The sequence below is a fragment of the Phacochoerus africanus genome, chromosome 8 (assembly GCF_016906955.1).
Source record: "Phacochoerus africanus isolate WHEZ1 chromosome 8, ROS_Pafr_v1, whole genome shotgun sequence".
NCBI classification, from domain to species: Eukaryota; Metazoa; Chordata; class Mammalia; order Artiodactyla; family Suidae; genus Phacochoerus; species Phacochoerus africanus.
Genome location: NC_062551.1, coordinates 51237874 through 51250123, shown reverse-complemented (window position 1 = coordinate 51250123; position 12250 = coordinate 51237874). Strand labels below are relative to the sequence as shown.

Below are 12250 nucleotides of genomic sequence, written 5' to 3'. Positions count from 1 at the left end.
TAATGTTGCTTGGCTTGGGTTTGGCTGCATCGAGTCTCCCAAGGAGCTATGACACCCTGATCCCTCATCCCTGGCCTCTGTGAACGTCACCTCACAGGGTAAAAGGGAAGTTAAGGATTTGGAGGCGGGGAGCTTATCCTAGGCTATCAGGGTAGGCCCCGTGGAATCAATGGGGCCTCCTAAGAGGGAGGCAGGAGATCAGAGTAGATGTGCAGGTGGAAGCAAGGAGTTGGAGTGAGACAAGGAAGGGGCCACCAGCCAAGGGATGCAGGTGGCCCCTAGGAGCTGGATAACGCAAGGGAACAGATTCTCCCCTGGAATCCCCAGAAGGAACCAGCCCTGCTGACACTGTGACTTTGGCCCAGTGAAACTGATTTCGGACTTCTGCCCTCCAGAACTGTAAGAGGATGCGTTTGTGTTTTTTTTGTGTGTGTGTTTGTTTTTTGTCTTTTTAGGGCCGCACCCGAGGCATTTGGAAATTCCCAGGCTAGGGGCCGAGTTGGAGCTGCAGCTGCTGGCCTACACCACAGTGACAGCAACACAGGATAGAGCCGCGGCTGCAATATATACCACAGCTCACGGCGACACTGGATCCTTAACCCACTGAGCAAGGCCAGGGATCAAACCCACATCCTCATCGATGCTAGTCAGATACGGCTGAGCCACGACAGGAACTCCTTGTTAGTCCTGTTTTAAACCACTGAATTTGTGGTGTTTTGTTACAGTGGCAAAAGGAAATATATGCAAACCCTGATTGATACATAAGAGAGATGTTCAGAAAGTCAAAAATATATGTGTGTCAGGGGGTCCTGGAGCCCCTGAGAAACATGTGACGCATCAAGGGAGGCAGTCACATAGAAACAATTACATGGTAACTGGTGGTCTCAAAGTCAGCAACACTCAGAATGCCACACACACAGAGATGCAGAGACAGCTGGAGTCAACAGGTTGCAAGAGGTCAGCTGCGGTACCACAGGGATGGACAAACCGCAGAGTCCCTCAGAAATACCCCCTTACGTGCGCGTAGCCAGGTCTCTACGGAATCCCACAGGGTCCCCTGGAAAGATGTCACACATCACGTCACCCCCGGGAACAAAGGCACAATGACAGGACACTTACAGCCAAACACACAGGCAGCCCGGGGTCACCCACTCAGGGTCGTTGTCAGTCTGAGACTCACAAGGTCACTCATGGAGTCAGCTGGACTCTGTGTCCAGGTGTGCTCACACCCAAACACACTTCCGCCAGCCCTTGTCACCAAGGAGGGCCAGCTAGGAGTTCCCATGGGGGCTCAGTGGAAACAAATCTGACATGAGTATCTCAGTATCCATGAGGACGCAGGTTCAATCCCTGGTCTTGCTCAGTGGGTTAAGGACCCGGCGTTGCCGTGAGCTGTGCTGTAGGTCGTTGCTATGAGCTGTGGTGTAGGTCGCAGATGTGGCTCGGATCTGGTGTTGCTGTGGCTGTAGCTCCGATTCGACCCCTAGCCTGGAAACCTCCATTTGCCGTGGGTTTGGCCCTAAAAAGGCAAAGAAAAAAAAAAGAAAGAAAAGAGAAAAAAAAGAAAAAATTAGAGGGCTTGAAAGAGGTATTCGAGGAAGAGAAAGCTGAAGCAAAAAAAAAAAAAAAAAGAGGGCCAGTGGGCCAGCCAAGCCAGGGATATGGTACAAAAAATAGTTTATTACAAAAGAAATCCGACCAAAATGCCTAATAATTTACATGTTATCAGTGCCTGGCTACAGCCTGGCTCTCCCTCCTCATGGATCTGGGTAGAGCAGAGGGCCGGGACTCCTTGGTTCCACCGGCTCTGGGAGAGGAGGAGGAAAGGAACGGCCGGCCGGTTGGGGCCGGGAGACAGGTGCCTGAGAATAAGAGGGGTAAGAGTCCTGGGCTGGGTGAGGGGAGCAGCTGGGGGAGTATTCGTGCTGAGAAGAGGGGGAAGTTACTGTGCCTCTGTGCAAATCCTGGTCCAGAAGATTGGGGGCGGGGGGAGGCAGAGTGAGATCTTCACAGTTTGCAGGAGGGCTGACCCCACAGGGCAGCAGGGTCCCCCCTCATGAGTCCGAGATCTGCCCCCCCCATCCCACTCAGCTGCCTCCTGGAGCTGGGGAGGGGGGCACCGGCCGGCCAGGGGCCCGCAGGACCCTGGCAAAGGGCAGGAAGGTAGGTGGAGATGAGGGAGGAAGGAAGAAACTGGGGGGAGCCATGGAGAATCCAGGGGTGTCCTTGGGGGGAGACTGGGAGGGTGAGGAGGGTGGTGATGCCGACAGAAGACCTGTGGGAAGAAAAGCCAGAGGATGGGTGAGGGCAGTGGGAGGTTGGCTTCAGGGAGAAGGGGGCTGGGGGCGCCCCACTCCTGGGTTCTGAGGGCGGAGGGGGCTGGGGGGCTGGAGGCTGGGAGCTGGTTTCTCACCGTTGGAGCTCAGGCGGCTGCCGCTCTCAGGGGAGGTGGTGGCGCTCCGGTCGGGGGAGGGCTCCGGCTGGGATGCAGGAGAAGGCCGTGTGGCCTTCCCCCTCAGGATGTCGATGACCTGGAGGACGAAGCAGGGGGAATAACCGCCAAGCCACCTCTGCCCCCACCGCCCTGCCTCTCTCCCCCTCTCCCGGGTCTCCTGGCGCTGGGAGACCCGCCTCTTTCTCGGTGTGTTGGGGGGGCAGGGGCAAGTCACTTCCTGTCTTTGCGCCTCAGTCTCTGCAGTCTAGAACTCACACCCACGCACTCGGGCTCACCCGCTCGCCTCCACGCCCTGGCACAGACGCGCACACGTGCTCACTCAGCCGTCACATCCACGCCGACTGGCGCTCGGGCCCAGACATCCCCCCCGCCCCGACCAACCCGCACCCTCACCCGCCGGCTGCGCGCCACCATGAGTGGCGTGTCGTTGTGGCAGTTCTTGAGGCCGCTGTCCGCGCCGCTGCGGACCAGCGTGCGCACGAGCGGGAGGAGCCCGCGGCCCGACGCCGAGTGCAGAGCGGAGCTGCCGGAGTACATCTGCGCGTTCACGTTGGCGCCGTGCTGCGGACAGGGCGGGGCGGGTCAGGACCCCCGCCGCCGGGGAGGGGGCGGGGCCAGATCCTCGTCGTGGGGACCAATTGGAAGCTGGAACCAAAGGGCCGAACGGAGCGGGAATTGGGGGCGGGGGGGGGCTCGGCTCTGAGTGAACTAGAATTGGACTCGGCAGCCCCAGCCAAAGTAGGGACCGAGCCAGAGAAGGGAAGGGTCCAGGGTCTGGGCCTGATCGTGGACAGAGTCGGAGCGGAAAGATAGCGCGGGGCCAGGGCCAAAGCCGGAAGGCGGGGTCAGCAAGACTCTCGGTGGGCGGGGCCTGGACCAAAGGCCCTGGATAAGTTCAGGGTGTGCGTGTGTGTGCGCGCGCGCGTGTGTGAGGTCATGGGGTTCACAGAACGAGGCCTAGAAGGAAGGGTCAGAGTGGAAGGCGGGGTTGGTGGCAGGGATGGGGCGACAGCCTGTTGGTGCCAGAGGAAGGGGTGGGCGAGAGATCATGGGCAGGGGCTGTACGCACCTGCAGCAGCAGCTGCACCATGCTAAGGCTGTTGTTTTCCACGGCGTGGATGAGTGGGGAGCGGCCGCTCTTAATGTCCTGCGGCAAGGGGGGAAGGTTTTGAGCGTCTCCAAACAGCCAGCAGCTGTTGTCCCAGCCGCTAAGTCCAGCATCTCCATCCCCTTAGATACTTCAAGCCCCACCCCACCCATTCGGGCGTCCCCCCAAACCCCGCCCTGTGGGCCCGCCCATCCCAGATTCTCTAGGCCCCACCCCTGGCCCTAGCGCGCTCACCACCGCGTCGATGTCTGCGCCGTGCTCAAGCAAGAGCAGCACGGCTTCGTGGCACTCGGTGTTCACTGCCACGTGCAGGGCAGTGAGCCCTGAAGGAGAGGGAGACTCAGGTAAACCTGGGCCTGGGGCTTTGCAGCCTCAGGAGGACCCCAGGTCCTGCCAGACAGCCCCTTGCGCCCGGGTAGGTACTCACCGTCGTAGTTGCGGGCCTCCAGGTCCATGGTGCCCCCGGCCGCGCTGTCCAGCAGCGCCCGCAGGCAGGCCGGGCTGCGGTGCTCGCACGCCAGGTGGGCTGCCGTCTGGCCGTGGCGGTCCAGTGCCATGGGGCTGGCCCCAGCCATCACCAGGAGCCGGACAACAGAGGGCAAAGTGGTTATCACAGCCAGGTGTAGCGGTGTCTGGGGAACAGAGACTGTGAGGGAACCGTGCCCTGCGGTGAGTCCGCGTCTTACCTCCCTCACAATTTCCGAGTCCTGACCGGCAGCTCTAGTCTTACTCAGGTACCAGAAATCTGGAGCGCCTCCTCCCTCAGATTCAAGAGTCAGGGGCCCCAGCTCTTCCTCTAGGACCCAGGAGTACAGGTCCCTAGCCCCCTCTTCCAACAGATCCAGGCCCCCGGGCTCACCTGCCGGAGGTTGTTGTAGATATCCAGCTCGCGGCCGCCGTGGTGGAAGAGGCTGACTAGCCGATGTACCGCTGGCAGATTGCCCTGCACTACTGCAATGTGGAGTGGCCTGGGGGGAGGTCACAGGCATTAGGGGCTGGTCACATCTGCTCCAATACTCTTAGCAGTGCTAAATCCAAAATGTGCAAGACACTCCAGGAGTTCCTGCTCCCCACCCCCTACTCCCTCCATCCTGGCTCAGCCATTATCCTCTCCCTCCTCACTGGCCTCCCAGCATCCACCCTGCCCTGCTCTCTGCCCCCCACAGGGCAGCTAGCGGGATGCTTTTATTTATTATTATTATTTCTTTTCTTGGCAGCATACGTATGGAAGTTCCTGGGCCAGTATGGAAGTTCCTGGGCCAGGGATCGAGTCCAAGCCACAGCTCTGACCTACACTGCAGCTGCAGCAACACCAGATCCTTAACGCACTGCACCACACTGGGAACTCCTAGAAGGGTGTAAGTCCGGTCATGCCCCCTTTCTGCTCAGAACCCTCAGAGTAAAGGCCAGAGTCCTCACTATGGCCCACAGGCCCCGAAGCGATTTTGTTTCCTCTCTTCAATTCCTTTTGACCTCATCGCCGTCCCCTCTCCTCACTCGGCTCTGGCCACTAGCCTCCTTGCTGTTCCTCAAACGTACCAAGCATGCTCGCCTCCTAGGGCCTTTGCACTGGCTGCTCCCTCTGCCTGGAAGAGTCTCTCCCTCCCATATCTGTGAGGCCAGCTATCCTCATTTGCGTCTCTGCTAAAATGGTAGGGCAGCTGCCCCCTCCCCTTCCCCTGACTTTATTTTCCTCCACATCACCTGACATTGTGCAGTTTACTTGTTTCCTGTCTGAGTCTCCCCCATAGAATGTCAGCTCCGCCAAGGCCGAGTGTTGTGTCTGCTTCCATCACTACCCAGTGCCCAGGAGGGCAGCTCGTGCTGACCACGTGCTCCACAAGCACGCATTGAATAAATGAGTCCGTCTCAGCGATCCCTGGCCATCCTTGAAGCGGGTGACCACATTCCCACCCTACTCTGGGCCAGTTTTCTCATCTGTGAAATGGGTGGGGAGGAACACGACACCATCAAGGGCTCCACGTTCAGCCTCCAACCCCAAGGTATTAACATGGAGGAAGTTTTGCCCAAAAGGGAGGTGGGATGATCTGGGGTGGGGACACTGGTTGGGAGGCTGGGCTGCTCAACCCAGATCCCCCCTCCTGGACAGAAGGACACATCCCCTCAGCTTCTGGGAAGGCTGTCAGCTCCAGGCTCTCTCTGGGAATTACCCTCTGCTGAAAAGAGCTGCTGGCTTGCCCAGGTCTCGGGCGTGGGGTGCATAGATGCCACCCAATGTCATCCAGTGACTGGTTGGTGTGGGCATAGAAGGCCCAGCCTTCTGCCCCAATTCCGAGGGCCACTCCAGCTGCCACATTCCCTGTGGGCCGGCTGAGGCCCTGTTGAAACTATGCAGCAGGCTAATTTCTCTCTCCGCCCAATCCTGCTTCCTCCACCCCCGACGGGCATTGATCTGAACACTTTCCAATAAACTTCCTGCCTGCTTCCCCAGGGCCCCAACCTGGAAGCCATCTGAGGGCAATCTGGGATGGCCATACGGGGTAGGGAGGGCACGAGGCTGACTGAAGTTACAGAGGCCCCACGATCTCTCTTTACAGTCCATTTGCTGGGGCAACTTCTGCCTCGCCCACCACCCTTGCTGACAAACCAGGGCCTGGCTAAGAGTTCCCTCTTAGTTCTCCTCGTTGCGGAATTTGCATCTCGAATCTCGAATTCAGCACCCTAGGTGCCCGAGACACAGAAATCCTGAAGTCCTGGGGCTTTGTGGGGGCTAAACTGACCAGGATTGCAAATTGGATTGCAAATCTCTCTAGCAGTGCCGCTAGGGCAAAGTCACATGGCCCTTCAGCGCCTGGAGTTTCTCCTCGTATGGGTAGCCCACCAGAAGGCCTATCTCCCAGGAGCAGATGGTGCAGGTGAAACGCTGAATCTGGATCCTGATCCGTGAAAGCCAAGTTTAAAAATAAATCTTGCGGGTGTGGGGTGGGGTGGGGTGGGGGGGGGCCTGAGAAGGGCTCCCTTCCGCGCCGTATCTCCCAGGACAGCCGGCCTGGGTCCCCTTCGGGGCGGGCGGGGTTAAGTGAGGGCAGAAGGAGAGAATGATTTCAGAGAAACCGTCCAGGCCTGAGTTCCCATAAACGCGCGGGCCGCAGGGGGTGGGGCGGGGCTGGAGGAAGTGGGGACGGGAGGGGCGGCCCAGCCCTCGGACTTCCAGTAACAGGTCTGCTGGGCGGGGCTCCGCTTCCTGCTCCCGGGGGAGGGAAGCCTGTTCCGCTGGGGATCTACCCCGGCACCCCCAACTTCCATCCTCGAAAGGGGTGGAGCCCAACCCACAGCGATCTAGTTATCCCGGGGCAGGGGGGGGGGTTAGGACCCCAAGTCCTCCAGCCAGGGGGCCCCGCTAGAAACCCACCCTTCAGGGCTCAGAGCCCTATCCCCCGGCTCCTGACACGCACCCCTAAAATCTCTTGGGCCCCAACTCTTTGCGCATGCGAACTGCCCCATTCCCTCCGAGTTCTAAATCCCCACGCCGCCCTGCCCCCGGCTCCTTCCCGGCTCTGGGGTCAAGGCATGCAGGACCCTCTGCTCTCTGGGTTTCAGAACGAGTCGCCCCTCTCTTGGAGACCCAGATTTCCAGCTCCCCAGTGCCTAAGGTCTGGGAATGTCCAGATGCCCTGAGGGGCTTCCTCCCTCGCATCCCTGTAAGTCCTGCCTCCCAACCTTAGCGTGGCTGCTTTTGGGGACCTAGCGTGTCCCCCGCCCCCGCCCCCGCCAGGCCCGCCGCCTGCTGCCCATTCCGGTAAAGTCTCGGGCCCCAGCGGAAGGGGTTAAGGTTAGAGGGAGCGCCGGGAGGGGGAGGCTGCCAGTGAGTGACGGGTGCTGACGTGGGGGGAGGCAGAGCAGCTGTGCTGCGGTCAAGTTCTGCGGGAAGGGATTTCCCCCAACAGGCAGCTGAGGCAGAAGTGTTTGCTTTGGGGGAGAGGGGGGAGCTCGGGGCTGGGCGGCTGGGGCGTGGGGCTGGAGACTGGCGTGCCAGGTCGCCTTGTGCACCCAGGTTTCACAGGCTGCAAACAACCCCAGGGGACAGACACAAATTAAACCTATTTCGCGGATGACCCCAGAGGCGCCCAGAGGGGGAGGGAACTAGCTTTAGCGAGCCCTTTATATGTGTTTCAGGCACTTTCTCCTGCTTGAGCTCACACTACCACCCAGGGAGCTGTGTTGGCACAGAGACCTACTGTGTGCCTGGGCCTGTTCTATGTGCTGTAGGTATGTAGGTCACTGCACTGAATCCTAATTGTCATAGGTGCTATTACGAGCCCCAATTTCCAGATAGGCAAACTGAGTCTCAGAGATGTGAAGTCACCTAGGGGCCAGGGGTGGAGGCCCCCCCTTTTCTTTGCAGAAACCAGCCTGTTCATCCCACGCCCACGTGGGTTCCCAGTCCTATGCCCAGATCATGGCTTTATACAAATCGTTTCATTTCTGCCTTCGGAGGCTGTCATATGCATTTGGTCCCTGGGTTTACAGGGAGAAACTGAGGCAGAAAAGGGTGAGAAAGGAGCCAGCTGGGATTCAAACCGAGGTCACCAGAATAAGAAAAATCATGGTGGTCAAGTGTACTGAGTGCTCGCTCTGTGCTAGGCCTGGGGCTAAACGCTCCCACGCAGGATTTCTCAGCAGCTTCAGGCAGCTCAGAGGCATGTCCTTCAAACTTCGGGTGACAAAACCATGGAATCTGTGACATCAACTCAAGAGACTGTCAGATTACTTTCGTAGGGTATGACCAGGAAACGACGGCAGACTAGTCTAGAATAGACTAGAATGGGTAGATGCCATGTCCTAAGAGCATTGCTTTGTTCTGCGCAATTTTTATGTCAAGTGTGTATGTGCGTGGGCATGCGTGTGCCGGGCTTAAGATAAAGTGGTAATAATAGTAACAGCATTAACTAATACTTACTGAACACTTAACGATCTGCCAAGCTCAGTACTAGGAGTTAGCATGTATAATTTACGTAAGAAGTCAAAGAAATGCCTTCTTTCTCATCTTTGGATTTTGATTTTTAAATATTTAAAGCCCATTGCTCCAAAAACAGTCCCGGGAGGTAAGTGCTGTCAGGGGGCCCATTTTTTAGAGGAGGAAACTGAGGCTCAGAGAGGGAAAGGGTCTCGCTCAAAGTCACACAGACAGCGGCGGAGACAGGATTCTGACTCGGGTCAAGGTTAAGTGGGAAGCCCACCCTGCGCGCCCCTGTGCTGCAGTGGCTGCGGTGGGTGGAAGGTTGGCCCCCGCACCCCCTACTCCTCCATTAATCCATTAACACAGCCCCTCACTCACGTGTCTCCATCCTCATCCGCGCGAGTGGCCACGGCGATGTCAGCCGACAGGGGGTGTTCCATGGAGCACACCACGGGGTACAGGGGTGTAGGCAGGTTCAGCAGAGGAAAGGGAGAGCCCATGGTTGGGGTGGGGTACAGGGGCAGCAAAGGTCCTGGGTGAAGAAAGGACATGCATGGGGCCAAGCCCACGGACCCTCAAGCCACCCCCCACTCCAGACCTTCCTTCCTGTGTCACCTGCCCTTTTTCCCAAGTTCCTTTTGCATCTGAGTCCTCAAGGCCCAGGACAAACTGCCCACCACATCCCTCCTCTGGGCTCCCGCAGCTCCCCCCCCACTGCGACCCCAAGCCTGGTCACTCTCATTGTCACTTATCTTTACTTCTGCCTGACTCCCATTTCCTTCTGAGCAAAGAGTTCCTTAAGGACTGACCCCCCCCAGCATCACCCAGCAGGGGGACCCCAGGGCCTGTTTGTGGAGTGAATTTGTGGCTGGAGACAAGTAAGGATGAGGCACTGGGTGCACCGTATGGGGTGGGTATGCACAGAATCTGAGGAGGGGGTGGCTCAGGAGGGGCGAGGGAGTGTGCCAGAAGTGTTCACATCAAGCTGTTGGAAGGGACCATGGCGGCAGGCAAATCCATATCCACCCATTGCACAGATGGGGAAAACTGAGGCCCAGGTTCTCACCCAGGGAATGGGAAAGGGCGGAAGGCAGTGGCAGGCCTCCTCCTGCACAGCTTGAAGGGCTGTACCCTGAGGGGGCGGAAGGTACAGAAACTGGGCCCAGCCATGGGTGGCCCTAGCCATGGGGTCTCTGCAGCTCTGGGAGGGGGTCACTCGGAAATCGGGAGGTGGGCACAGCTGTGGGCAGGGCTGCTGGCTCCTGGAGATCAAGGATGGAGACAGGATCCAGAGAAGGGGCCTTGGGGGCTCCCATTCTTGAAGCCTCAAATTTCCTGGTCCTTATATGTCCAATATCAGGCCCTGCCACCCTGAGGCCTTCTGCCCAGAGACCCCATGGCTCTGCTTCCCGGCCCTAAATCCTTGAGTCCCAGAACTCCCCAGGCCTGCCCTCAATTCTTAGGTTCCTTGGTCCCCAAGCCCCCTAAAGACACCTGACCTTGTGACCCCATCGGAAACACAGATCACTTGCAAGCACCCATAACCTGGGTGCTCAGAGCCCCAGATCTCTAGTTCCCTGGCTCCTGAGGACACCTGGTGTCTGGATCAGTTTCCTTGGATCCTTGTGCTCCCAGATCCTGGGGTGCTCAGAGCTCCACCTCGGCTCTCCTAATTCCCATTGTCTCCAGAGATCTTGGTTCCTGAGATTTTGACATCCTGGGGTCCTTAATCTCTGTCTCCATAGAAGCCCAGTCTCTGGTCCCCCACTCCCTTTGACCCCACAAATCTGGATGCCAAGAACCCCAGCTTCTTGGGTCCAAGTGCTGATTCCTCATAACCTTAGATATCTGGGTCCTTAAGAGTGTATAATTCTGTGTTCCCGGGACTTGATTCCCCGAGACCCCATATCTGTACTGCTGGGCCCTGTCTCCTGGCTCCCTGTATGTGGCACTCGGGGCCTGGACTCTATCCCTCAGGGCTATCTGGCACCCATCTTTCTAGAACCCCCACATCTGTGTCCCAAGGTACTGCTCCCTGAAACTCCCGTATATGTACCCCTGGGACCTCAGGCTCTGAGCCCCCAGCTCCCCAGGAACCTCCTATCTGTGTCCTTGGCACCTTGGCTTCCGTCGTCCCTCAGCTGCCCGAGCGAAGCCCACAATATTACGTCGGAGCTCTGCGCCCTGGCTCCGGTGACCCTATGCCCTGCCTGGCCCCCACCCGGCCCTGACCCGAGAAAGCCACTCACCCGGGTAGTAAACTGCCTCTGGCCGGGCCAGGCCGTGGGGGGGCGCGGGCACAGCCGGCGCGTCGGAGCCACCGCGGAGGGGATCCGAGGGGACCGCGGGGCCCGCAGCCCCGCGGGGGGCGGCCGGCTCCGGGGAGGGCGGGCGCAGAGGGCGCTTGCGGAGCGGCAGCGCGGCGCCGGGGGGTCCGCCGGCCTTGGGCCGGGTGCGCAGGTCCACGGGCCCCTCGTCCATGGTCCCCGCGGGGCATCGGGGCATGGGGCCGCCGGGGACGGCGGCCGAGCGGGCGGCCGGAGCGCGGCTGGGCTCGGCGGCACGGGAGGGTGGCTGCGCCGAGCGCCGGGACTTCCCCTGCCGCCGGCTGAACTGAAGGGACTTTTGTCGGCCCGGGCGGTGCCGGCTGCCCGCCCTCCCCGCCCCCGGCCCCCCCGGGGCCACCCGTCCGCCCCAGGGGTTTCCTGGACCCGCCGCCGCTGCCGCCGTCCCGCGGTGCAGCCCGCGGAGCGCCCCGCCCGCGCCGCGCCTCGCGCCCGCCCCCTCCCGGCCCCGCGGCGCCCGGGGCGGCTGGGCCTGGGCAGGGGGCGGGGGCGGGAAGGAGGCGGGAAGGAGGCGGGGTCTGGGTGGCGGGGTCCTCACCCCTGCGGCTGCGGGCTGCGGACCCCCGTCTCCGTCTGCGGGCTCTTGTCTTTCTGCCTGTAGGTCTCTATCTCTGTGCCGCTCAGTCTCCAGCTGTCTCTCCCCGAGTCTCTGGTCTGGGTGGATGTCTCTATTTCTGCGTGTCTCTTCTCTCGCCCTCTTGGCCCTGCTGTCTCTCTGCCTCCCTCACCATCTCCGTCTCGGGAGCGCTGTCTGCTTCTCAGCCTCTCGTCCCAGGGAGGCAACTCCCCGAGGCCCTGGGGTTGCTAGGGTGCAGGTTCGATTCCCGACTCCCACTTCCTCGCTGGGTGACCTTGACCAGGCACTTCCCTTCTCTGAGCCGTTTCCTCCTTTGTGGGAGCGAAAAGACGCACCCGGGGCAGGGACTACCCTCGGCGGGCGCCCAGGCACTCTCCCTCGGCCTGCCCTGCCCCATCTCAACCTCCTCCCTGTGCCTCCTCAGCCTCGGGTCTCCACTTCGCTGGGGGCGGCGTGCGGTGGCTTGTGCGCAAACGCTGAGCGACGTGCCTCTCCCCGCGGGCTCCCTGCACCCGGCCGGAGTCGCCGGGCACAGGGTGGGTGCTCCGGGAATCCTCGATGCACAGTGAGAAAGAGACGTGGCCAGAGGGGCAGAGAGGGCGTGAGAGACCAAGGAAGAGAGAGACGGGGAGATAGCGGGAGGCGCAGGGACACGAGACCAGAGGCACAGCGACCAAAGCCGGGGCCCAGGAGGCGAGGGCAGTCTGGCCCCCCCGCTTCTGCCCCACGTCCCCCTCCCAGCCCGGGCGGGGTTGGCGGGTGGGGAACAGGCCAGGCCGGTTGGGGGCATGACTCAGAGGCAGGCAGGAGCGGAGGGCGCGGGGGATGATGGGGGGGCAGAGGC

The 12250-nt window shown here is 60.4% G+C and overlaps 1 protein-coding gene across 1 annotated transcript; it reads right to left on the bottom strand.

Moving 5' to 3' along the window:
* Positions 1-1660: 1660 nt before the first annotated feature.
* BCL3 (BCL3 transcription coactivator) lies at positions 1661-11141 on the bottom strand. Its single transcript, XM_047791023.1, has 9 exons — positions 10734-11141; positions 8863-9016; positions 4423-4531; positions 3991-4195; positions 3798-3886; positions 3525-3602; positions 2849-3016; positions 2414-2531; positions 1661-2275 (listed from the first exon to the last, which is right to left on the bottom strand). Exons 1-9 carry the CDS (start codon positions 10987-10989, stop codon positions 2088-2090), a joined length of 1365 nt encoding a protein of 454 aa, XP_047646979.1. The 5' UTR covers positions 10990-11141; the 3' UTR covers positions 1661-2087.
* Between the last annotated feature and the right edge of the window lie 1109 nt (positions 11142-12250).

Excerpts from the sequence above, each read along its gene's own strand:
- BCL3 (XM_047791023.1), bottom strand. The coding sequence starts at position 10,989 with ATGCCCCGATGCCCCGCGGGGACCATGGACGAGGGGCCCGTGGACCTG. Across the intron at positions 9,017-10,733 it reads AGAGGCAGTTTACTACCCGG|GACCTTTGCTGCCCCTGTAC; the intron begins GTGAGTGGCTTT and ends TTCTTCACCCAG. Across the intron at positions 4,196-4,422 it reads TCTACAACAACCTCCGGCAG|ACACCGCTACACCTGGCTGT; the intron begins GTGAGCCCGGGG and ends TCTGTTCCCCAG.